The sequence below is a fragment of the Uranotaenia lowii genome, chromosome 3 (assembly GCF_029784155.1).
Source record: "Uranotaenia lowii strain MFRU-FL chromosome 3, ASM2978415v1, whole genome shotgun sequence".
Classification (NCBI taxonomy): domain Eukaryota; kingdom Metazoa; phylum Arthropoda; class Insecta; order Diptera; family Culicidae; genus Uranotaenia; species Uranotaenia lowii.
In genome coordinates, this window is record NC_073693.1 from 347,159,995 (window position 1) to 347,185,314 (window position 25,320).

Consider the following 25,320-nt stretch of genomic DNA (forward strand, 5'->3'; position numbering starts at 1 on the left):
AGCCTTATGTACATCACATTAACCATGCAATATCTCTTGTATTTACTGAGGTACAAGAACAAAAAATTATACTGTTATTCTTAGAATCCGAGGAATCGAATGGTACATAATTTCTGATATTTTGAAGCATGTGTGACTTTGAATCCGCTCAACTACCGTGCATATGTTTTTAGAAATTATTTGCCTCTCGCTACTTTCTCTCAAGTATCCCACTCTTCACCCCCGGCGGAAAGCTGCTTGTGCGTTTTTTTATTGGTTAGAAATTTTAAAAATATGCTACAAGTTTTCGAAAACTGATATGAGTTACTACATCATTGCCTTTCTTAAAGTTTGTAGTTTACGCCAGTACGGACTTTCTGAGGATTTTTTTTTGTAAATTTTGTAAAGCGGCCCACCACACTCCCCCATACCAAGAGGCTCGTGTGATTTATGACCGTGCTAAGAAACATCGAAGTTGGATGTCTGATTTTCAAAATATTTTTGCTTCTAAATTTTCATTCAGATAAAATTAAAAAAAAAATCCTGAAAGTTATTATTTGTCTGAATATGATAACTAAAAAATTAAACAGGTGCACTTTTACATTAGAAATTCTCATTTTCTCATTCCTTTACATTTTGGTGTTTAGTTCCAAATTCTGAAGCCAAACAAAAAAAATGGTAGGGGAGATGAGGGCATAACGAGCACCCGAGGCATAATGAGAACTACGCTTTTCTACGAAAGTGCGTATTTTCTTAAATAAATTTTCATGAGGATTTGTTTCGTACTTCCTATAGTATTAATTTTTCACAAAAAAAGGAATCTCCTTATCATCTTTACAGAGATATTTAAAAAAAACTAGCTTGGTTATCAAGTTACGAAAATATTATAATTTTTGAGCACCACGAAATGAGGTCTTATGATGTTAAAATAACCTTGATCTATAATGTACGCACTGCAACATGATGTGCACATTGTTTCTCAATTTTTACCATCAAAAAATTTTTGATTTTTCACTTTTATCAATTTTTAAACACGTTTTTACTTAAATTTGTTGACTAGGGGCATATAGAGCACCATATTATCGAGGCATAATGAGCATTTTCTGCCGTAGAATCTAGCAGCGAATTAAAATTGATTTATAGCGCCACACCTTGACTAGTTTTCATCCGACAATTTAGCCTATTGGTAAGGTGTCGGAGAGGTAATCAAAAGACTAGAGTTAGATTTCTGTTCGAGGTGATTTTTTTCCATTCACAATTTATGATCGATTTTTTTATTGTTACATTATACGGCTAGTAGCATCATCCTCCGAACAAAGCACTTAATGTATGAGCGTGCGTGAATTGTTTGTATTCTACAAACAGACCTAGATTATTTTGTTATTGCTTTGATTGATGAATCTACGACTCACCTGACTTCATCGAATTGAATTCGCTGCTAGATTCCCCGGCAAAAACGCACATCTTGCTCTGATTAATGGTGCTCATACTGCCTCAGGGGGGGTTCTCATTATGCCTCCACAGTGGCTGGTTTTCAGCTTTTGGAAATTTTTTTTAAAATGCATTTTTTAACGTTCTCATCTAGTTTTTCAGGTTTCAGCCCGTTAGGGAATAGGCTTTTCAAGTGTCTGAACACGAAACAATAATGTAACCTCCATATTATAGCTATTTTCTATGGTTAAATAACCGTTTTCCTTAAGGTGGCCATTATGCCCCCATCTCCCCTATGACAAACAAAATCTTGAGATTTCAAATGGTTCAACGGAGTAAAGTTAACCCAAACAACCAAAAGAGACATATTTACTTAAATGAGGGCTTTGAAAGTTATATATTGGCTGACAAAGAGAAAGTTCCCTTGAGTGAATTGTATGTCCTCATTAACAGGGCCGGATTAAGCCATCGGGGGGCCCGGGGCAATTTTTCTCGGGGGGCCCCTATGACTGGATTTTTTTTCCAATGCTATGCCAGAGGATACAAACCATTTCAAACGTGTAAAAGAACTGGAGATGAGTTCAGTTTACTGTCTTCAAATAACCATGTTGTCTGCGAAGAAGATAGTTTCTGGTACCTTCAAATAAAAATTGTTAAATAATCACATGCAAACATTGCGGAAGAGTTTGGAAATTAAATGGATTAAATGGAAATTATTTACCAGATGACAATTAGGAAGTATCATGATGATTTGAAACATAGAATACAAAATTCAAAATAATAAACAAAATAATTAAATTCAAATTCCCTAGATATACAGATATAAGATTTTAAGAATTCAAGACAAAATTCAGGTTATATTCAGAACCATAATTCAGTGTCTCAAATCTAAATCATAATTTTAAATAAAGTTTTGAGAAACAAAATATGAATTAAATTAAAAAAAAAGAGATTCAAAGATACAATTAGAGCCAAAGCAGAAATTGAAACAAACGTGAATTTCAATTTTATATCTTTGAAACACAAAAAAAAACGTTTTCATGAAATGTTTATAAATATAATTCTCATCAGATAAAAAAAACTATTATCGTATTGTTATTCTAAATGTGGCAAAAGTTTCATTCGATGACCTTAACGCCAAAATGATCGATTGAAATAAAAATTCGGAATAGAGATTAAATGTTTAAAACACAGAATCAGTTATCACTGAAAAAAGTCAGATAAGGAATCCAAATGAGTTTAGTGCAAAGATCCTGATTTCTCAAAATACAGAAAAACCATGAAACTGAACTTTAGTAACTGAAAAAACAACACACGACTTCAAATTCTCAATGAATTGATTCTGGATAAAGATGAGATTAAAATCATAAAAATTTCGTGTTGAGAAAATCACTCAATGACATTAGCAACTGAATCGTTTTTATGGTAATTTGAGAATAATCATTTGGAAAATGATATGCTGAATTCAGGATATTTACTTCAGTAGATGATAAAATTTTGGTTAAATCAGTTGAAAATGTTTCAATACGAGTTTTTAGTCTTAGACAGTCAATTGGTTCAATTTAAGCAACTACAGATTTTTTTTAAAGATTTTATTTTCAAAAATAGGGAGGGAAAAGGGGTAATAATTTTATAAACCAACGGAAATTTTAATAATAATCATTGAAGGGTGAAAAGTTGTAATAATACCAGGTATTAACCCGGTATCGCCCGGGTAAAATTTTGAAATCATAAAGACTTTAAGTTTAATTGAGTAAACGTGAATATATTCATAAGTTGAATATTTAGAAAATTCCTGGCAAAAATGTAAAAGTTTGATTCAAGAAATCATAAGCACTAACGACTTTTCAAAATGGTATTCAACAAAAGCTTAAAAGGTTCTCTGTTCTCTATTAGCACTGTGAGCCAGTTTTGGAGAAATTAGCTGCTATTTTAGTACAGTAATCATTGATTGAAAAGTTAACGTGATAATGAACATTATTATTGCACAAGACGTTTTCATGTGATAAAAATGTGGAGATGTTTTTTCTTTGTTTTGCCTGTTCTGTACAGAAAATCCTGACTGAGATGTTTCTATAAAAAAATGAGGTGTTTTGCCTCATATTCTTCTTTATTTTTCTCGATTTTTTTAAAATTCGGTTTACATTATTTTTTTGTTCAGATTTTAGGTTGAAAATTTTGAAATTTTGATATCAAGATTTCAATATTCTCGGCCCGCAAAATGCGAAAGAACTTCTTCATTGCTTACCCCAGGGGGCCCCCTTAACTTATGTAAGAGAAAAACTATTCCAGATATTATTTCACGGTGGCCACTTTAGTTGTTATATTTCCATTTTTCATTCCGATTTTCTAGTTTTGATTTCTTTCCACAGATTTGTAGAACTTAAAGTAATCATAAAAGTTTTTTACCTCGGGGGCCCCCCCTGAGCCGGGGGGCCCGGGGCAATTGCCCCTTTTGCTCCCCCTTTAATCCGGCCTTGCTCATTAATGAACTCGAAAGTTGCGAAAGTGATTTATATGCACGTTGTAAGGGACTTAAGTCATAAGTGCTCAAAAGTGCACAAAAGTATTCAGTTTTAGTACATCAAGACATGGCCTTGTGGTCGCGTGTTCGATTGTCATCATGAAGGTTGGGGTTCGATCCCCAAGCCTAAGCCCAAGCAAGAATTTCAGATCAATGATGGTGCTGAGTAAGAATTTTCGTGCCTGTTTTATGGGACTTTTGGATGCTTGTTAAGGCTCAAGACCTGGCGTTCCCTCTTTTTTTTCTCGACTGTTCCTAATGTAGATTAAATATACATTGAGTCTTTGAGTATAAATTGGCGTTGAAGACTATAAATATTTTTAAAAAAAGTGAGAGTAAATATGCACTACTTATATGTGGTTTTACTCAATTCCCCCAAAAACTTTTGCCCAGAATTTAAAATCTCCAGAATTTCATTCGCGAGAGAGAAAATTTGGTCGACGGTCATTTTAACAAGCAAAATAACAGAGTGGTGCTATTCATGTTTCTTTCAGTGTATGAAGGCAAGAAAGGTAAGTAGTTAATTCAAGCTTAATCAATAAAAGGAATACTATGGCTAAATCGTGAGCAAAAGGTTGTACCGCGAGCAGTTAGAATTTTGAAATGCTTACTGAATCTGATATTCAGCAGATCTCCGGCCAGACTTCTTGTGTTAGCAAATCCCGCCAGAATATTCCCGGAAAATTCCCAAACAAAAAGTTGATAGGTTAACTCATCACTTAATATGTCTGACAATTTGTGAGGGTGCCAATATCAGTAAGTCATTAGAATAATTCCCCAGCTAACGGCCAAATGAAAAAAGGAGAATGTCCTAAAAAGTACTCGCTTAGCTTTCATGGGTCCTCACGGAGCTAATACGTTGGTTACTTCGGGCACTGTGTGAAAGCTGTTCCAATCACAGAAGAAATATTTTGAATAATGAATTGGAAAGTTGACGACTATTCAAAGGTAGCTGTTTTTCGAACTTTTTATCAATCTGCATTTTCTTTCGGAGACTATTCTAGCAACTAAATTCGACTTTGTACTGCATTTTGAGTATGTAAAGGGTGTTCACGATAAAATGCCCACTATGCAATTGCGCTAACTTCTTAACCGTTGGGTAGAATTTAATGAAAATTTGGGTGGATTTAGTTCATAGTGCATTGTTTACATCCTGCAAGTTTTAAATTCCTGTTATCAAAACTCGCGGAAATGGAGTCGAAAGAACAGCTCGTGTGTGATAAAACCATGCGCATTCATCACGAGAACAAAAATCTCTCGCATCGTTCCATCGCTAAAACGTTGGGAATCGCAAATTCCACGGTGTCGCTAGTGATTAAGCGGTTCTAGGAACGATTTATTTTTACGCCTCCGTTCGGGATGTGGCTAAGAAGCCGCACCTAAGCAGAAGTTTTGTCCAGAAGGCCAAAACTAAGGCTGGGCTTCGATCGTTCATGGTACAAAAGGCCCCTAATCGCGACGAGAAGCAGAATATGTCCGCCAAAACCCCCGTGCCAGGAAGTTGTACCTCATCATGCCGATGTGACAACATATGTGACGGCCGACTTCAAGCAGATCCCCGGCAACCTTTTTTTCACGGCCAAGGATAATTTCAGCGTTCCGGAGCATGTCGGAACTCTGAAGATGTACAAACTTGCGAATAAATTCCCTGTTTGGCAAGCCATCCGCACGTGCGGGAAGCGGAGTGCACCTTTCGTGACCCAGGACACGATGAAAGGACAGGTGTACATGAAACAGTGCCTCCAGAAGTGTCTGCTTCCTCTCCTGAAGGCCCACAACGTCCCAACAATCTTCTGGCCGGATTTGGCTTCATGCCACTACTCCAAGGGCGTGCTGAAGTGGTATGCGGACACAAAAGTCAATTTCGTGCCGAAAATGTTCAACCCTCCTTACACTCCGGAGCTCCGCCCCTTCGAGAAGTAATGGGCGATTATGAAGCAGCACCTTCTTAAACGACCTAAGGTAGTGAAGACAGTCGAGGAACTGAAGAAAGCATGGGTTTACATGCAAACAACGTTTAATTTACAGATTGAACAGAATTTTAAGGCCGGGGTTGAGGCCAAGGTGCGGGTATTTGCGTATGGACTGTAAATAAAATTCGAGTAAAATGGTAAAATGAAGTTTAATAGTTATTTTTCAATCCATGAAAATTTGATGGCAATCGGATGACAGCTCGAATTTTGCGCATCAATTTCGTTGTGGACACCCTTTAAGATACGAAGTTAAGGTCCTCGACAAAGTTGTTCAACGGAAAATAATAAATTGGCACAAAAATTAATAGCGGCATGGTTCCTAAGAAGAAATAAAAATGATGTTGATTATTCAGAACAAAATATTAAATTTTCCCATACAAACCTAGAAGTTTAAATTTACTCATGTACCTAAACGTTAAAAATTCTGACAATAACCATGGATCAGTTTTGAACCAAAACGAAGATTTTTAGACCCCAGGGTTTGAGAATTTAAAAAATTATCCCAAATCGACTCAGTGTAATGACCATATCTAATCGGTCCGGATTGAGGGAAATACACATTTCATGAACAAATTTCAATGAGATACAAAGTACAAAAATTGTTTAAATTCCAACAAGGTTTTGTAAAAATTTGATGCAATATTGAACTTTGAAATCATGAGTACATAATCTCTAAACAAAAATGTTTGTAGGGTTTCTTTCTAGTTTAGTTGAAAATCATAAATTCATTAAATTGAAGCTTTTAGCAAAGTTATGAATATGATAAGTTATTGATATAAGAGGCGGGTTTTCATTGCCCATATCAGGCAGGTTAAATGTCTATCACGAAAAAATAGGTTACTCATGTAAAATTTATGCTTTTTATCATTGAAAACTCTAATCTCAGCCCTAATGATAATCTTACAGTGAAAATAGAAGAGCTACCAACATCCTGAATGCACTTTTTTGTTTATTTTTTTCTTCCTGGAATAAATTATCCAATAGGATGAAAATCCCTCAAAATGTTTTTCTTATTTCACGTGAATGTTGTGGCCGAGGTACAAAGGGCTTTTCCAATCATATCGTCTTTGGTGTAATGCATGTTTCAGCGCATTTTTGGCATAGAATTCTATGCCAGCGCCGAGCGTACATTTTTTTTTAAATCTCGATTCGACTCACCTGCAAACACCCGCACCACCCTCGGCGGCCCCGAAAGCCGGGCATCTTTTTGTGTGCCTTGTAGAATTTGTGCAAGCTAGTCTGGTGGTTGTGCTGCTGCTGTTGCTGTTGCTGGTGCACAGCTAGGTTGAAATGGTGCTGCGGCAATGGTTGCTGTGTGGTGGTTGTAGGCGTCGGGGTGCCACCGTTAGATGTCGCCGATCCACCGCATCCACTCGTCAAGGTCGTCGATGCCGTCACACTGGACAGGGCCCCTAGCGACTGGGGCTGATAGAAGGAATCCGCCGCTGCCGTCGTGAGATTGTTCCCGTAGTTCCCGTTGCTGGTGATGTGGTGCTGGATGTGATGATGGTCTGATCCGGCTGCGTTTGGGTTGCTGCTGTTATTGTCGGTGTTATTGTTGTTGTTGTTGTTGCCGTTGACAGCTTCTTTGCATATGTGCGGCAGGCTCCAGTTACCGAGTTCCGGTAGCCGGTTGCGAAGCGTGGACAAATTAATCGGGCACGTCGGAATACCCTGTGGGGGATAAAGAGAAAAGGAGAAAAAATTATTCATTTATTCATACTTTTTACATTTTAAATATTTTTAAGTTTGCTCCAAAGGCATTAATTACAGTTCTAGAATGTACCTGTTCAAAAGTTCAATTACGAGATGAGGATCGTCAACCTGGATGCAAAATGCTTCGATCACACATAAGGGATATCGTATACAATTTTTCGTATTCGATTATGCGACTACCGAGAAGGAGTCCAGAAAGACATCGAAGGAGAGGCAGACTCAAAAACTTGTGGTGGAAAAGCCAAAGGAACCAAGAGAAGGCGCTGGCTGTGGATCGTCAACAGTGGAGGTTTTACCACTGACCACACTGACATGACACTTGGGAAACATGAACTATCAAAGAACGAAAGAACATAAGCCGTAAATATCATGAAAATTTCGAAAAAGATACAACGGCTCACCGACAGGACTTGAACCTGCAATCTCCGCTTCGGTACAACGGAGCGTTAGCCAATTCCACCACGGTGAACCACGGTGAACGTGCCAATTCCACCACGGTGAACGTGACGTTTTCAAATTTTTATTTTAGCTACAGCGTGAATTTTTACAGATCTCGAAGCTTTTGAAGTTCTGAGTTGTTGAACGAACAGTTTCAGTGAAAGTACTTCTAGAAATTTTGTACCTAACCGTGTCTTGAAATCTCATAAACTTTGTATGAAAATGATATTTTTCGTCTGTAGAAGAAGACTGTCTACCTCGTTCAAAAACATAAGCAAAAGGCATAAAGGTGTGGATAATGAAACCTTGTAGGAAGGAAATGTATTTCAACAAGAAAATTTGAGGAACAATTTCAATTTCGGCTCGAACCCTGAAAAGTTTGGTTAAAGTGATTTCAAATTTCAGTACAAAACATATTAAAAAATTTTTTTAGATAGGTCAGCATGTATATAAAAAAAAGTTACACTTTACCATCTTTGTGGCAATCGTGTCATTTGAAATGCAGTTTAGAGCTTTATAAAATCACATTCTCTCAGAGATTTGAGTAGCGATTATTCATGTGGGTCATCATTTTTTTTAAGATTTCAAAAACACTTCCCCTAATGTTGTTTTTCTGAACAAGTGCGCATGGGTCTGCCTTGTATGGCCTATTCTAAGCTTGCCAGATTGCCCGGTTTTATCCGGGTTTGCCCGGATATTTGATGTAAAATTTCGAGAAAGTCCGGTCCGGCCCGGTTGCCCGGATATCGTGAAAAAAGTCCGGATATTGCCCGGATTTTTTTCACAATTTTCACAAAGAAACCCAAAAAAAATCAAAGTTTTTGAGTAAGTTTCAGCAAAATCGACTAACGGTATGGAAATTTTCAACGGTTGTTTCAAATAATTTCGCTGATTTACTTTTATAAACCTTTAAATATTTAAGTGTTCCAAAAAGTTTTTGGAAGTCTGCAATTACATCAATAAAGTATTAATTTCATATTTTTTTGCATTTTTTCTTTGCTTTTATGTATAATAACACCTTAATTTTGCCCGGTTTTTGCCCGGTTTTTGGATTTGAAAAATTGAAATCCATGCCCGGATTTTGCCAGGTTTTTTTGAAAAAATGCCTGGAATTGCTAGGCCCGGATGGGAGTGAAAAAAATTCTGGCAACCTTAGCCTATTCTCAATCTTGGGCCAGCATGAAATCTTTATTATAATCCCAAAGAGATTTTTTCGTCATATATTATTGCACAGTAAATTTGAAAAAGGATCCTGGCTGAAATTCTTCCAAACATGGTAGAATCATAAAGCTTCAAGATATTTTTGCGATGAAAGACGAACAAATAATTGATAAAATAATTGATTTATTAAAAAAAACGGTAATCAATAATTCTTCCTTCAGAAGCTGCATATCACCTCTGGTATTGATGATATACCGTTAAAAATTCGAAAATAATCAATTCTGAGCATAATCAGCCATTGGAAGATAAAACCATCAAAGCTGTGGCGAACCTGAAGAAATTGACAAAAAATGCCCTGTAGGAAAAATGGTCCTGTTTAGCCCGATTTTATCGTAGAAATTGCGTGTTTTATTTTGAAAGTTGGGTGGCATTTCTTAACTGGGATAGCATTTCTTCAAATCGATCGATGCGCACTCTGGAATCGACATTGCGTACTGTTGGAAAAATTATCCAGAAAACGAAATCGAGTGTCCAGTCAGTATGGTCAGTGGTTTTACCACGGCGCTGCCGACCGTGGCCTAGAGGATAGCGTTCAAGTCTTCCAAGTCGGAGGTCATGAGACCGAATCACGGTCATGGCATATATAGAACACCTTCTGTATCGGTGGTTTTAGCATTAGTAAGATGCTAGCCATCTTATCCTTGAAAGATGTACGCCTTAGAGTTGAGTAAATTAGATCTCTTCAAAGAAACATGAAGTTTCACTGATATCCTATCCCAAGTAACACCGATAGTTTTGTTAGACTTCTTAAGCTCCTCATAAAACCATAACGTTATCTAGGAGCCTGCCATAAAAATTTAAATGTTACTTGGGATATGTGTGTGTTCGTTTTTGAGCGCGGGACAATCGACGCGGGACCATTAAGTAGGAAAACGAGTTAAGGGATGAAAACGGTTGAAAAAAAGCTCATATCTTAGATTAGAAAGCTTTAATGGTACTGATTTTGACGCCGGCTTATAAATTATTATAGTTCGAAATAGATTATCTTTTCCCTTTTTTCGACATTTTCTAGTAAAATTCATTGATCACAATACAAGCCAACACGAGTGCAACGAATTCCGCCACCGTGATCCCAAGTAGCACCCATCCGACCATCACACCAACACCGGAAGCGGCCTGCTCCATCATGGGTTCACATCCGGAGCTGTACGGAACGCAGCTGATCCTAGCGGTTCCCGGTTTGCAACAGGACCGTGGCACAATCGCTCCCCAATCGGCAGACGAGTGCAACCCACAGCACTGGTACTTCCGCTGGACCCAATTGATGACGAACTCCATCGACGGTTCCCTCAGGTACATATTCTTGGCGAAGAACGCTTCGAACCATTTCCGGATATCGTCCTGGTGGGTTTGGCTCATGTTCAACATGATGGCCAGCACTATTTGGGTGATGATCAGAGCGACCAGAAGTAGTGCATAGGTACACAACAGGCAGTAGGAACTTTGCAAGATCCCGCAAAGACCCAGCAACGACACCAGGACGATGAAAACACCGAGCGCCACATCGATGGTGGTCACGTGCAGCACTACTTTGTCGTTCAGATAGATCGTGTCGGAAATTGCGTTACGCAGCACCAGACCCGTGATGGTCAACGCCGTACCCCACACGAAGCAGAACAGATTGAACGCCACCAGGACCATCCGGATTGTGGAGCCCCCCATGGTCGGTCCGTTCGATTTGGTTACAAGCTGCCGGATTTACGCAAAAACTATAAACAAATATTTCAAAATAATGTTGACTTTTGTTCAGATCCAAGACCTTCTTGGATTTTTTTTTAAATTATTATTAACTATTTTCGAACAATTTCTATTCATAGAGTTCATTACTTCAGAAAGATCTTCAAGAGAAGCACTTCACTCCACTCAAGGAAACTCCAGCTTTAAAACTGTGTGAAAGATACGATGTCTTTTATTGTTTTCTCTTGAGTGTCCATATGACACTATTGGAAGTTTGGGAGCTTGTAACATAATTTGGACCCTCAATGAATTATTGAAATCTTTAATTTTGCATCATTTTTTCATGGACGCATCCTGAAAGCCCAGAAAAAAACTCCCTAATCAGACCTTGAGTGTCAATTTGATAGTCCTCGCTTAAAACCGCTATATCTCTCTTGTTCTCAACCAATATTTACAAAAACAATAATTTTGGAAACCTAGTAATGTAACTCAAATATGGTTTGACATTATTCACCAACAACATCTCTCAATTTCATATAAGAATATATTTTTTTGAATTTTTTAAAGATCGTGACCTCAAGAATTGTTAAAAAGTGGTGTATAAACCGTACTTTTTAATCGACGAACCGTCAAAATTGCTTAAGTCACACCAGATAAACATTGAAAAGAGGACTGGAAAGTTGACTTAATTTGGCACATTTTCACATCTTAAGATTTTCAAAATACGAATCACAGAATTTTGGACGAATTTTCAAAGGTAGCTGTTTTTCGAACTTTTAGTCAATTTGTAATTTCTCAGATTTTCTTGCACTTAAATTAGAATAAGACCAAGTCAGATAGGTTCAGAGTTCCTGCTGACCAGTGACACCCAATTTCGGAACGAACAAGCTGCTGCTAGCGACAAGGTTGCCGAGATCACAGAAAATTTGACATGACTTTTGGATGAAATTAATGGAAAAGCATCATAAAATCCCTCACAGAATTTCTGGGTAAAATCACAGAAAGTCAGATTTTTTTTCATCTAAACACAGATTTTTTTTGGCAACCTTGGCTAGTGGTAGTTGACGTTGATTTTTGAATATTCAGAAATTATGGCAAATTTCTATTTATCATATTTATGTAAAGTATCGCAGTGCTTATGTAATTAAACCACTAGAACCGGTATGAAATTACCTTTCTGGTGAATATTTATTTTGGAAATCTTGCGTTAATATACTCAAAATCCAGCGCGAAGTTGAATTGAAGTCATAGAATAAATATCTGAGAAATTGCAAATTAACAAAAGGTTCAATAAACAGCTATCTTTGAAAGTTCGTTAAAAATTCTGTGTTTCGTATTTTGACAATCTAAAAATGCAAAAATGTGCCAAATTACGTAAACTTTTCAATTTTTTTTTCATCTGGTGTGTAATCTAAACAATTTTGCCGGTTTGATTGATAAAAAAAACCGTTTTTACACCACTTAAAAATTTCTAACTTTAGCTTTCTTGAATAATGAGTGATTTTTTTTAGCATTCCTGTTGAAATCGAAGCAATCTAGCTATTCCAGTTATTATACATAGGTAGCATAGCAACCTTAGTTGCTATGTAGTTAATAAATAACAAACTCAGTGTATAAATACGATCACGTTAACCATTGTAAGTTAGTCTGTAATAAACCTCCAATCAACACACTAAAACGTGTTCTTCTTTAATTCCATAGCTGATCTGCAGTCTTTTTCCGAAGCATGTTTTTTGGGATTTTTTTCTTAGGCTTTGAATAACGGCAAACTCAACTGTTGTAGCCTAATATTGTCTGGGAAGCATACATATTTGAGTTACATTACGAGGTTTCCAAAACTATAAGTTTTGTAAAAATCGGTAATGAAAAAAGAGAGATATATTGGTTTCAGGAGTGTCAAATTGACTCTCCAGGGATTGTAACGGGTAAAAATTTGTAGGACGGATGAGGGTTAAACTTCTTGTGAGTCAGTCAAATAATTGTTCAAAACATCCAAAAATCCTAAAATATTTGCTCTACCAAAAACTAATTATTTGCTTAACCCATCATTGATTATTTCATCCCAACTGTCATTTCATCACTGTTAATATTTGCAGGCGAGGCGTTTGCAGTTTTTGCCTATTTTCTTTTAACCAAAATTGTTCACGAGTTCAAGTTAGACTCAAATAAAGATCCTCCATCTCCATGTCTCAACATTTTTGGGAAAGACATAATTTATTGTCGTATCGTATTTAATATCAGCAAAGAAACTGTCCAATAAAAACGCAAAAAAGAGGAGAACTCGTGAAACCATAAAACGGAACGGGACTCATCTAAATGAATTTATCTGAAAAGAAGGCTAGCAAAATTTTAAGATGCGCTTACTCCCGGCGGACGTTTAAAGTGGTCTTTATTTTTACTGTTCAGCAAACATGTTTTGAAACTTATCGAATGTTGTGTTTTTCGTTCATCTCTTGCGGTTTCAAAGCTTTGAAAACTACAAACCTCCCACCAAGACCACCCCGGATGGAGATAATTACCGATGCAGGCTCAAATGGCGACACCACCAAAAATTGGCAAACAATTCGTAAAAAGTGTGTCCCTCTTGTGACTTACGTGACTGCTAACGAAAAGTGTGTCGTTGTAAAACTTAAAAAACAAAAATTTAAAAAACCTTAAACTTCTCCACTTCAGCTCCCTTTTTCCATATTTCCAAATATTGGAAAAACATAAAAATCTAGAAGTTCAAACTACATCTGCGATTTATAATATAAACTTCAATAAGTAGTAAGGTACTTATGCATAAAGATTCAAGAAGAAGATTTTTGTAGACCGACTTATAACTTTTTTCCGAATTTGATGATTACGGTAAGTAAAGAAAAAATCGGGTTTTGCAGCGAGTTGCAAACACATTTTTTTGCAATTCCGGAAAATACTTTAGTGTAAGTACTACACTTGAATACAGTTGATTAAAAAAATCGGAAATTCAAATTTAAAACTCTTACAATTACTTACAATGATGAATCGAAATATATTAATAATTTTGTCAATTTTGATATTTTAGATAACTCTGCAAATCTTAAAAATTTTGTCAATTTTACCAATTTGGTCAATTTTGACATTTTTACAATTTTGTCAATTTTGGCAATTTTGAAAATCGAGGGAATATTTTCATTGAAAATTTTGTTTATTTTTTAAAATTTAGTAGATCTTGTCAATTTTATCAGGTTGAACTGTTTTATACCTTTTGTCAAATTCACGTGGACGATTACGGCCCCTCTTACTAACACCACAAAAAAAAAGGTGAAATGAATACTCGGCACAAAAAAATTTTATGAGTTAAATGCCTTAAAAAAACTACTTTTAAATAAAAAAATCTGATTTTTTTTTAAATTGCAACTATTTATGAATTGAAATCTAGCATTTTTTTCTTTTTTGACCAAATACATTAAAGACATTTCAAACCATGACCTTTGCTGTACGAACGATGGAGGAGGGGGTTTGGGGGTTAACCCCCCCTCCCCCTCCATTAGGGTCCAAAACTTTCAAGTGAAATGTTCTTCTTGAAATTGATGACTACAATTCTGCAATAAAATTGTTGATAACGACTAAAATGATTCAAGAGTAACAATGTCGACTCTAAACTAAAGCCAAACCCTAGAAATCTTCTCCCAGGTACACAATTCTAATACAGATTTTCAACAAAATTTCATTGATTGATAAAAATTTCATCCCGAATATCAAATTTTAACAAGATTAGACTGATGAAAATAATTTAATCACCGGTTGTTGTTATAATTTTTACACTTATTGATATTTCTCGGTGAGTAAAGCAGCAAATTAATTTTCACGTGACGTTTCGGGTTACTTTGCTTCACCCATCATCAGACGTAAAAATAGAAAGCAGCACAATTTTCCTCCTAATCAGCTGCTGGTCGATTTTTAACTTAAAATTTAACCATTACGGAATCAATTTGCAAGAGATCGCAGTTTAATAATTTTGATTCTTGATTCATAAGATGAGTTTACCATGAGTTAATTGATTTTCGTAAATTTATTTTCGGCATATCGGCGAAAATGTATATTCTTGGAGAAAGAATATCAGAATTAAAAATTGATTAATATGTATAGAAAAGTAAGGGGAAAATGCTCTTTTGCTCTTTTCAACATTTGTAAATTTTCTCCTAAATTTTCTATCCATTTTTATCAATTTTCTATGCTGATATTATTTCTCCAAGAATATACATTTTCACCGATTTGCCGAAAATAAATTTACAAAAAAAAAATTAAGATTTTTGATTCAAAATAAAATTTTACACTTTTACAGAGTCAATTTGGCAACACAAACCACCAGAAATCACAAATATAATAAAATTGATATTTATATTGAGGATCTCGTTATATGAAAAATCTAGATTTTATCTTAAAATAGTTATTCACATGATACTAATTATGAACTAAGATAATCAAACTTTTTTGTTGGTCATAAAACTTGTACTGAATCTTCAGGAGAAAATTCAGCTAGAAATATATTTTACAAAGTTTTAAACTAAAATCTTACTTCATAAAACAATGGTAGCTAAGTACTAATTTTCGAAAATTAGGATTCAAAATAAATATCTTCTAATGTGAAATAACTTAAATCTGAATAATTAGGTAGAATCTACACAATTTTTTTTCTTTTCTTTATGTATGCATAGTTCAAGCAGAAATATTTTAGGAAAAAAAAAATTGTCACCAAGCCGGAGCAAGGAGCAAGGTTGCCGAAATCACAGAAAAATCTGTAATTTCATAGAATTTTGAGCAAATTTGCATCAAAGAAGCTGTGTCACAGAACACAGACCTTTGAAAAATTTACAGATTCCTCAGATTTTTTAAATTTTGAACGGATTTCCAAAATTAGATTTTTTTTCCCAATATAAAATTTAGATTTTTTACTTTGAATTAAAAAAAAATATGATAACATTGGTTATTTTAATTGATTTTACCCAACTTAAATGTAAAAAAAATATCCAATTTATCATAAAATTCCAATGAAATTGAAGGAAATAGCACACAAAAAACTATCACAGATTTTTTTTCTCAAAAACACTGGTTTTTTTCAGCAACCTTGCTTAGGAGTCACTTTCTATTTAGTTTTGATTCATTTTAACTTTTTTCCGATCCATTTCTAAAGCATTTCGAAATCATTCGTCAATTTTTAGTTACTCAGATTAATCTTCTAAAATATTTTTGAGCCATTGTTTAATCACTAAGAAGTGATATTTTATTGAGTTTTGTGTCATTTCACAATTATTTCTAAGTAATTTTGGAGCTCGTTTCGGATAATTTTATAATACATTTCTGACATATTTTTGGGTTTTTTTTTGTAAATTTTTGACATTCCTGAGTCTTTTGATAACCCATTCAAGTTTTTAAAATATTTTTCAAGTCTTTGTTCATTCATCTCTCCGTCCTTTTAGATTTTTGGTAGTCTTGTGAGTAATCTTTATAAAAATTTGGAAACTATTTTGGGTCGTGTTTGATTTTTTTATTATTTTAGAGCCATTTTTGAGTCACTGATACGGTGACATGAATAAGAAAATAGCAATTACTTTGATAGCTTTTACTTTTGGTTGCTTAGGTTAGCTCTAACTTGAGAATGGCGAAATTAGGAAGCATTTTATCAACTAGCAAGGATAAAGGGGGGGGGGGGGGGTGGTGGGAGAAGCAATGAGGGAAATTGCCTCGAGCTCCGGCTCAAGGAGGCCCCCCGAGGAGATAAAAATTATAAGTTTTTCTGTAAACAGTTATCAAAACTAGCAAACTATATTGAAAGTTCAAAGTTTATGAAATCTGAGGCCCCTCAAAATATAAATTAATTCAGGATTTGTAATTCAGCGTTTGTAATTCAAACTATATTTGTTGATTTGTTTATTCAATACAAATTCTCCGCGACCTGAAATTGTATTGAATAAACAAATTGCAGGTTGCAAGAATTTCTGGCTTTTTTTTAATTTAAAAATATGGCAAAATTCGGACATTTTATTTCAAAATAGTCGAACAAAAATCAGGGCAATATGAACCTTGATATTGAAAATCCGAGAATAAAAAACGAATACGGTCTTTAATTTTTCAATTTTCAAACTTATTTGTTTGGTTTTGATCACTGCACTTTCTTGTGTTTTTCTTTAATTGATATTTTTCGGTGATTGACGACGATAAATAAGACTGCTTTTTTTTACGTTTCGGCTTACTGAAAAACTATATTTAAATTGATATAGTTTTTCGGAGGATGACTGAGCTTCAGTAAGCCGAAACGTAAACAATAGCAGTCTTATTTATCGTCGTCAATCGCCGAAAAACATCAATTAAAGAAAACCACAATTTTCAAACTCCAATCTGCCAGCCTTCGATATCCGAAATTTGAAAAATTTTTCTGCTTGTTTTCTCAGAGATTCTCAGCTTTGATTGAACATTACAATACTCATTAGTTTTCCTAAAGTTTGAGCCGTTTTCAACAAAGAAATGACAAGAATGCTCTTTGTTCAAATTATCCATTTGTTTTCTAATAAGAGTTTTGATTTTAGTTTTTGAAATTAAAGATTGATTTTGAATTTCTATCTTGATAACTGAACCTAGCTCTCTCTCTCACTGGATTTATATTTGAAAGTCTTTATTGTTGAATTCTGTTTACCTTTTATTTCTATTTTATGTTTTAACTGAATTTGATTTGAATTCTAGCACTTGAATCATGTTCTTTATTCTAATGTTCATTTCGAGAAATAAAAAAATCATCATTGTTCTTGAAATTAAGGATTGACAATAAACTTTCGTTTGCTAACCGACTCAGGTGGTACCACTGGATATCGGACTGGCGAGCCGAGATAAGATGTTGCAGTGAGTTCGATTCTCACTATATGTTTTTTGGGATGTATTATCCAACAGGATGAAAATCCCATAAAATGTTTTTCTGTTCGATAGAAGGTCCAGTAGTTGATCGGCAGAGCTCGATTGTTCGTGGTGGCCGATTTCATCATGTTCACCGTGGTGAAATTGGCTAACGCGCCGTTTTTTCGAAAAATTCATGATATTTACGTCTTATGTTCTTTCTTTCTTTAATACCTCATGTTTCTCTTATTCTTTCCATCACCTACGAAAATGTTATTATTTTCAGGTACAAAGATGTACCAACCGATTACATAACATTAGTATTGATGTTTTTCTTGTTTCACTCGAATGTAGTGGTCATGCATCATGTTGCTTGGGTGGGAGTATGAATTTATGCCAGTAGGGCTTTTCCAATTATATCATCTTTGGAATAATGTTTGCATGTTTAGGCGCATTTTCGGCACAGAGATTTGTTAAATAGGCATTGAATTTTTGCAACCTTTTATATGGGTATGCTAACCAAAACGTAAGGAATATTACGTTTTGGAACAATCAATATTGTCAGGCCGAAGACGAGTTTCCCCTAAGGTATTAGTTTCATTCCAGTTTTTCCTTTTGTCGAATAGAGCCATACTTCGGTAAAACATTCTCTCATTCATTTGCTCAAGTACGACACGGGTAAAGACAGTCTAAAAAAAGATAAAGTACACAACTTAGATTAAATACCGTTAAATTTATTGGTCTTAACCCCATCTCATAAGTTCAAAATAAATAGCCCTCTCCTCTTGTTTTTCCTCTAGGAAATTTCACCGATCACCGCATAAGTTAAAACAAGCGAAACAAATTCTACCACAGCGGTCCCGGAAAGCCCCCATCCGATGGTGGTTGCCACGTCGGATGCAGCTTGGTCCATCTTGGACTTACATCCGGAACTAAACGGAACACAGCCGGTTCTAGCAGTTCCCGGTTTGCAACAGGACCGGGGCACAATCGTTCCCCAATCGGCGGCCGAATGCAACCCACAGCACTGGTACTTCTGTTGAATCCGATTGATAACGAGCTCCATCGGAGGTTCCCTCCTCATGTACATATTTCTGGCGAAAACCGCTTCGAACGACTTACGGATATCGTCCTGGTGTCTTTTGCTCCAATTTATCTCGATGGTCAGCGTTATTTGGGCGATGATCAGAAGGACCAGAAGCATTGCGTAGATACACAACAGCCGGTGGGAAGTCTTCAGGATTCCGAAAAGACCCAACAACGATGCCAGGACGATGGAAATTCCGAATACGACATTGATGTTGGATACGTGCAGAGCCACATTCTCGTTCAGATTGACCGTGTCCATGGAATTCCACAGCACCAGACCGGTGATGAGTAGCGCCATGCCACACAGGAAGCACAGCAGATTGAATGCCATCAGGGCCGTCCGGGCTGTGCACTGCCCCATGGCTCTGGTGGGTTCTGTTAGTTTCGTTTGAGGCTTAAAAAAATTAGTTTAGACTTCAGATATAATCTACACAAAAATATTTACTTTTCAGAACAAAACAAGACCTACTTTGATTTTGTTTTTAAAAACTCTTTTACTTTCATCATGGTAGAATTAAAGTGTTTTTTTTCGTTTTTTTGCGTGAATATAGTTTTTAAGGCAAAAAATGACGTCATTTTAGACAAACAAACAAACACTTTAGCGACGAATGTTGCCTAAATAAGTAAAGCTAATATTCAAAAAGAAAATTTGAAGAACCTTATTGGCTGAATGAATCTACGAATGAAGGTAATCGATGGCAAACAGATGAACTTACGGCGCTTTTAGATAGGAAAATGAGAAAAATTCAGATATTCTATTCTACCACTACAATTTCTTATCATGACCTAATTTAAACACGTTGTAATTACGAGTACCTACTCGGTGCACAGTGGTCCAAAATGCGAAAAACGTGATCGTTGCTTATAACTTTTTTAGGTCACATTTTAGCATAACGGTGTCTTCGGAGAAGTTTGTCAGTAAAATCAGCTCTATAATAAAAAACTATCATTTTTCTGATTAATCCCCCTACAAGTGAGATAAAATTTCTAACTTCTCTGTTATAGGTTTTATCTCTTTAATATCTTCGACAAACTTGTTAAAAATCAAATTTTCTACAACTTTGTCTCAGATGCCAAGTTTCTAAAATAATTATTATCCGAGATATCGGCCAAATAAGAAACTTAACCTCTAAAAATCAGTTTTTTGATAATAACTTTTTTCAGTAAATTTTAAGTTTAATAAAATGTTCCACAAAGTTGTTTGTCTTACTAAAATACACCACTTTGTTGAACATTTTAAGTTTGTAAAATGTGATACTGCAGAGCTATGTTAAAAAGATTACCGAAAATAGGGCTTTTTCACGCATTATTTTACAAACACCGGGCAACATCGGGCAGCCCGCTTTAGATGCAAAATAAAGTCGAAGATTTCGTCTACAAGATGCAGGTACAATCGTCAGTATCCACTTGTATCCAAGCGAGATACATTATTTTTACTTTTCCATATTTGCATTAAAAACAACGATTTCTATGAAAGCACATACAGCGAATTCTACTAGGTAGGGGGAAGTGTTCCTAAATGCGCATGTTGGGTAATATGCGCATACAGCCGATCGACAATATGGCTGGAGATTCATGATATCTAATCAGTGCAGTTTGAGGGTAATACGCTTTTAACACATGGCATGAATACATTAAATTGTTATATAAAGTCGAAAAAATTTAAAAATTCAAACAAGATTTTTGTCAGTTTTGTTATAATATATTGAACTTTAAATATCGTGCGTACTGATTCTGTGAACAAAAATTTTAATGGTTTTTCTTTCTTCTTCATCTGGAAATCGGAAATTCAACAAATTGAAGTTTTTGGCAAAGTTCTAAATGATAAGATGATAATGATGATAAATGATTGGAATAAGTGACAGGTTCTGAATGCTCATATCAAGGCAGGTTAAATGCCTATATAAAAAAAAATAGATAAGTCTTATAAATTTTTTACTTTTTATCATTTAAACATTAAATCTACGCTCAAATCATGATCTTGCAACAAGAACAACAAAAACAAGAACTGAATAATGATCTGATAAAAATACGATATGATCAAAATATTTCCATGAAATATGGCCATATGGCATACTTAACTATGTTTCATGCAAAAGAACTAGTGATGTAAAAATTTTCACCAAAATTTCAGCTTTGACGTATGCTTAACATCCGTTCCTACCATTTTCAATGAAATAAAATCAAAATATTGCAAGTGTAAATGAAATATGGCTGAAAACACAAATATGCGCGTTTAGCCCGCCAATTTCGGAAATCGGCTATTTTGACTTCTTCTATTATAAAATTATTTTCACAAAAACTGTAAGAGATTTTAACAGAAAAATAGCTCTAACGTATGTAAAACAGATTTCCGCTCATGTGCATATAGTTTTCAGACTCCTATCTATTGGAATATGGAAGAAAATGAGTGCTTTCCTTAATATGCGCATATAGCCCGCCTCTCCTACGTGTGTTTTCTTCTAGCTTTTCCCTGCGCGATGTCAGAAGCAAAGGTTTGGAAGCGCATTTGTATTACTAGTACAGGTTATTGTGTGTTCAATTAAAATAGATATCCTCTACCAGCTGGAGATGCTAATAATACAAATGCGCTTCTAAACCTTTGCTTCTGACATCGCGCAGGGAAAAACTAGAAGAAAACACACGTACCTAGTAGAATTCGCTGTATGTGCTTTCATAGAAATCGTTGTTTTTAATGCAAATATGGAAAAGTAAAAATAATGTATCTCGCTTGGATACAAGTGGATACTAACGATTGTACCTGCAACTTGTAGACGAAATCTTCGACTTTATTTTGCATCTAAAGCGGGCTGCCCGATGTTGCCCGGTGTTTGTAAAATAATGCGTGAAAAAGCCCTATTTTCGGTAATCTTTTTAACATAGCTCTGCAGTATCACATTTTACAAACTTAAAATGTTCAACAAAGTGGTGTATTTTAGTAAGACAAACAACTTTGTGGAACATTTTATTAAACTTAAAATTTACTGAAAAAAGTTATTATCAAAAAACTGATTTTTAGAGGTTAAGTTTCTTATTTGGCCGATATCTCGGATAATAATTATTTTAGAAACTTGGCATCTGAGACAAAGTTGTAGAAAATTTGATTTTTAACAAGTTTGTCGAAGACATTAAAGAGATAAAACCTATAACAGAGAAGTTAGAAATTTTATCTCACTTGTAAGGGGATTAATCAGAAAAATGATAGTTTTTTTTATTATAGAGCTGTTTTTACTGACAAACTTCTCCGAAGACACCAATATGCTAAAATGTGACCTAAAAAAGTTATAAGCAACGATCACGTTTTTCGCATTTTGGACCACTGTGCGGTGGGGGGAAAAAAATCAAGAAATCATACGGTCCTTCGAGCCGGATCCCAGTCAGTTGTCTAAACACTAAGGTTGCAACATTGCGTATTGCTCCTGAAATTCGGAGAAAATCTTTTTCGAATGCTCAGGAACATGGGCAATCCAGAACACCAATTGTATGTAACGGGATTTTGGATTTTTTTTTGGGTCCAAATACTCAAACATAAAGCAGCTCAGAGAAAAATGAGAGTGTGTATGTGTTAGCTTTTTTTCTCCTCCTTTCGCCAGTTTTTTTTGTTTTGTTTATGTTTGCCCAGTTTTGTTCAAAATGCCGTCGAAACAAGAAGCGTGCCTCAAGAAGACAAGATCCCCAGAATACACTGAGGATCAGATTTCGACTCTTACATTCCAATGACGCTGGATAATAAACAATTATTCCGGAAAATGATTTATTTTGGAAGAAAGTTACTTCCCTCTTTCGAAGACGCACATCCCCGGAAACGATCGATACTATTTTAAGGATAGTTCTACTACATCTCCGAACATTAAATACAAGTTTAAACATAAGTCTAAACAGAAAGTGATGCTGTACATCGCAATTTTTGAAAGTGGTATTTCTAAGCCATGGTCCAAGCCGTCTGGTTTGGTTGTCAATCAAGATTTGTAACAGAATGAATGTTTGAAAAAAAAAAATTGGATGCCGTTTCTACACAAACATCATGCAGATGGATATAATGGTTCAAAAATAATTGTATATTGATTTGTCTTTGGTAAGTGGACCTCACAGACTTTGTATCTTAAGATTAAGGAAAACGACTTATAGCTATTTCAAAACTAATTTTACATATGTTAAAATCGAACAAATGGTATACTTAATTGGAACGTTCACAACATTTATCCAACGGGTGATTTCGGCTATATGCAGTATAGTGATAGGGGATCCAGAGTAATTGTCGTTGTTGAAGTGTTCGGGTCGAGACGTACATGTTGACACGTTGGAGAATATATGAGGAATCCATTCGGCAGGTTAGGGTATCGAAAGTCCCGCCGTCCCGCTTTGTCCTCAAAATGTCCCCCTTTTTTCATGGAAAACTTCTACCAAGTTCACTGACACACACTGGAAAATATCAAATTTCAATTCATTGGTTCATCACAAAAAATCTTTCCAATACGTCTTTTTTTTCAAAATAAGCAAAAAACACAAAAAAATCGATTACATATTTTTTTCTCAAAATAAGCATCAATTTTTCAGAGTTTACATGAGAATATACTGAATAACCCTATAGTTACAGCAAGATTCAGTTAAGCGTTTGTGGAGCACGTTCAACCAATGCAATATAAATAATTTTGGTATGAAGAAAATATATGTAGTTTAAGTTGTTTCCAAATGTTTTTAGAGCTTAATTTTTCGAAAGAATCTTAGTTAAATTGCCATACTCTACCTTATTCGACTAAATTGTTAAAAGTATAAAATGATGGCAGTTTTCTTGAGCTTTCAAATTTTTTAAAACAAATATGACATAAATTTGTTATTACACAAAGGTTATTTACGCGATATCAAATCCGCTGTTTACATGTAGAACTTGAAATATTTTTCTCACATAACGTGTTGATTTCCGAGAACCGTGGAAAATAACACTGGTTATTGCAAAAAATCTTGTGAATGGAAGTCATGTAAGAAAAACTGAGCAAAAACAATCCGCTTTAAAAAAAATCTTAGTGTACTTTTTATGAATAACTTTGGCTGATGGTATACTTGAGTAGAGTAGGCGTTGCCGGAGTGAAATGTCGAAAATTTTCTTCCGAAGAAATTTTTCTCTCTTAAATACCCCAAAAAAATAGGAAAAAATGTAATTATTCGTGTAATTATTAAGTGAAGTGCCTTTTACTTATCTCAAGCGAAGGAAAATATAAAAAGTATAATTTCTCCGGAAAAACAATGTTTTCCAAGTGACGAACCTGGGCTGGTGCTGGGCCCTCCGGACCGATATTGGATCAGTGGACATCGAAATAAAGAAAAGATCCAGATACAGCTAAGTGTTTTTTCTTGTGTTCTCTAGATAGTTTTTAAGCTGTTGATTCAACAAGTGTTTTTTTATACATACTTCTTAATTGAATCGAAGTTTTCGAAATTTTGACGATGATTTCACAGTAAAGGTTTAATATATCTGCAGACATTTCCACGGAAATATTTCAACGGTATGTTACCTTTAAACTTGTGCACAAGGCTTATTTAAAAGCAGCATACATTCAGGATTTTTTTTTGCAGAAATCGCATGAAGTTATGCAAAACTTTTTTTTTTAACATTAAGATTTTTTTCGGTTTGGTTTCAAGCTTGGTTACGGTTCCTGTGAATATGAAATGAAAATACGTTGTAAATTTTTATAATTTATTATTATTTAACAATTTGCTGCTGTTAATAAGGGATTTTTTTTTCTAATCAAATGAATTGTCCAGTGAGGGACGTGCTCGCTGTGAAAGACTTGGACTACATGTTCGAAATCTACCTTTTTCTAAAAGCTATCGATCTACGTCTATAATTCTTTTTATTTTCATATTTCGCATTCCTATCATTCTTCTTTCTTCTGAAAAAGTGTTAAGCTAAGCAGACCATTGTAAAAAAAACTAAAAACGGATTTGGCTCCTTAAAACTTAACGGTATGAGCCGTTTCAAATAAAGATATTATAAAAAAAAAGAATTGTGCCAGAAGAAATACTTTTAAAAAACGTAGTTCTGGAAAGTTAATTATACCGGCCTTTACTACTGATCGGATTTTTCTTAATACAAGTCAAAACTAGAAACAAAATCGAAATATAAGAGGATTACGAATTGTTTTATATATTCAATCATATCGCATAAACAAAATTAGAGAAAAATCTGTAAATTTTACAATTCATATTTATTTTAGTGAAACAATAAAAATTCTGTTTTTTTTTTATTTCTGATCATATATTCGTTGTTCATTATTAATTGATAGAGGAAATCTGAGTGGTTCTGCTGAATGAAAAGTTTAAAATATTTCAATCTGAGTCATGTTTATTGAATGATAATTAATTAATATCTCTAATAGAGGAAATAGTGTGCTTATGACTAATGAAACGTTCAAAGAACTTGAA

The 25,320-nt window shown here is 34.9% G+C and overlaps 3 protein-coding genes across 4 annotated transcripts in view; all 3 read right to left on the minus strand.

Annotated features, from left to right (window-relative positions):
- LOC129757891 (disheveled-associated activator of morphogenesis 1-like) overlaps nt 1-25,320 on the minus strand; it is a 278,522-nt gene that overhangs the window by 26,156 nt on the left and 227,046 nt on the right. For both annotated transcript variants that reach the window (XM_055755265.1, XM_055755264.1), the window contains exon 2: nt 7,066-7,581. In XM_055755265.1, coding sequence (XP_055611240.1) covers nt 7,066-7,581 — 516 coding nt within the window. The remainder of the gene's footprint in view (nt 1-7,065; nt 7,582-25,320) is intronic.
- Nucleotides 10,280-10,990, minus strand: LOC129757893 (tetraspanin-3-like). The gene has a single exon (XM_055755268.1). It carries the CDS (start codon nt 10,942-10,944, stop codon nt 10,291-10,293), a length of 654 nt encoding a protein of 217 aa, XP_055611243.1. The 5' UTR covers nt 10,945-10,990; the 3' UTR covers nt 10,280-10,290.
- Nucleotides 18,568-19,296, minus strand: LOC129757892 (tetraspanin-11-like). The gene has a single exon (XM_055755267.1). The coding sequence runs from the start codon at nt 19,256-19,258 to the stop codon at nt 18,605-18,607; it is 654 nt and encodes a 217-aa protein (XP_055611242.1). The 5' UTR covers nt 19,259-19,296; the 3' UTR covers nt 18,568-18,604.

Excerpts from the sequence above, each read along its gene's own strand:
- LOC129757893 (XM_055755268.1), bottom strand. The coding sequence starts at position 10,944 with ATGGGGGGCTCCACAATCCGGATGGTCCTGGTGGCGTTCAATCTGTTC.
- LOC129757892 (XM_055755267.1), bottom strand. The coding sequence starts at position 19,258 with ATGGGGCAGTGCACAGCCCGGACGGCCCTGATGGCATTCAATCTGCTG.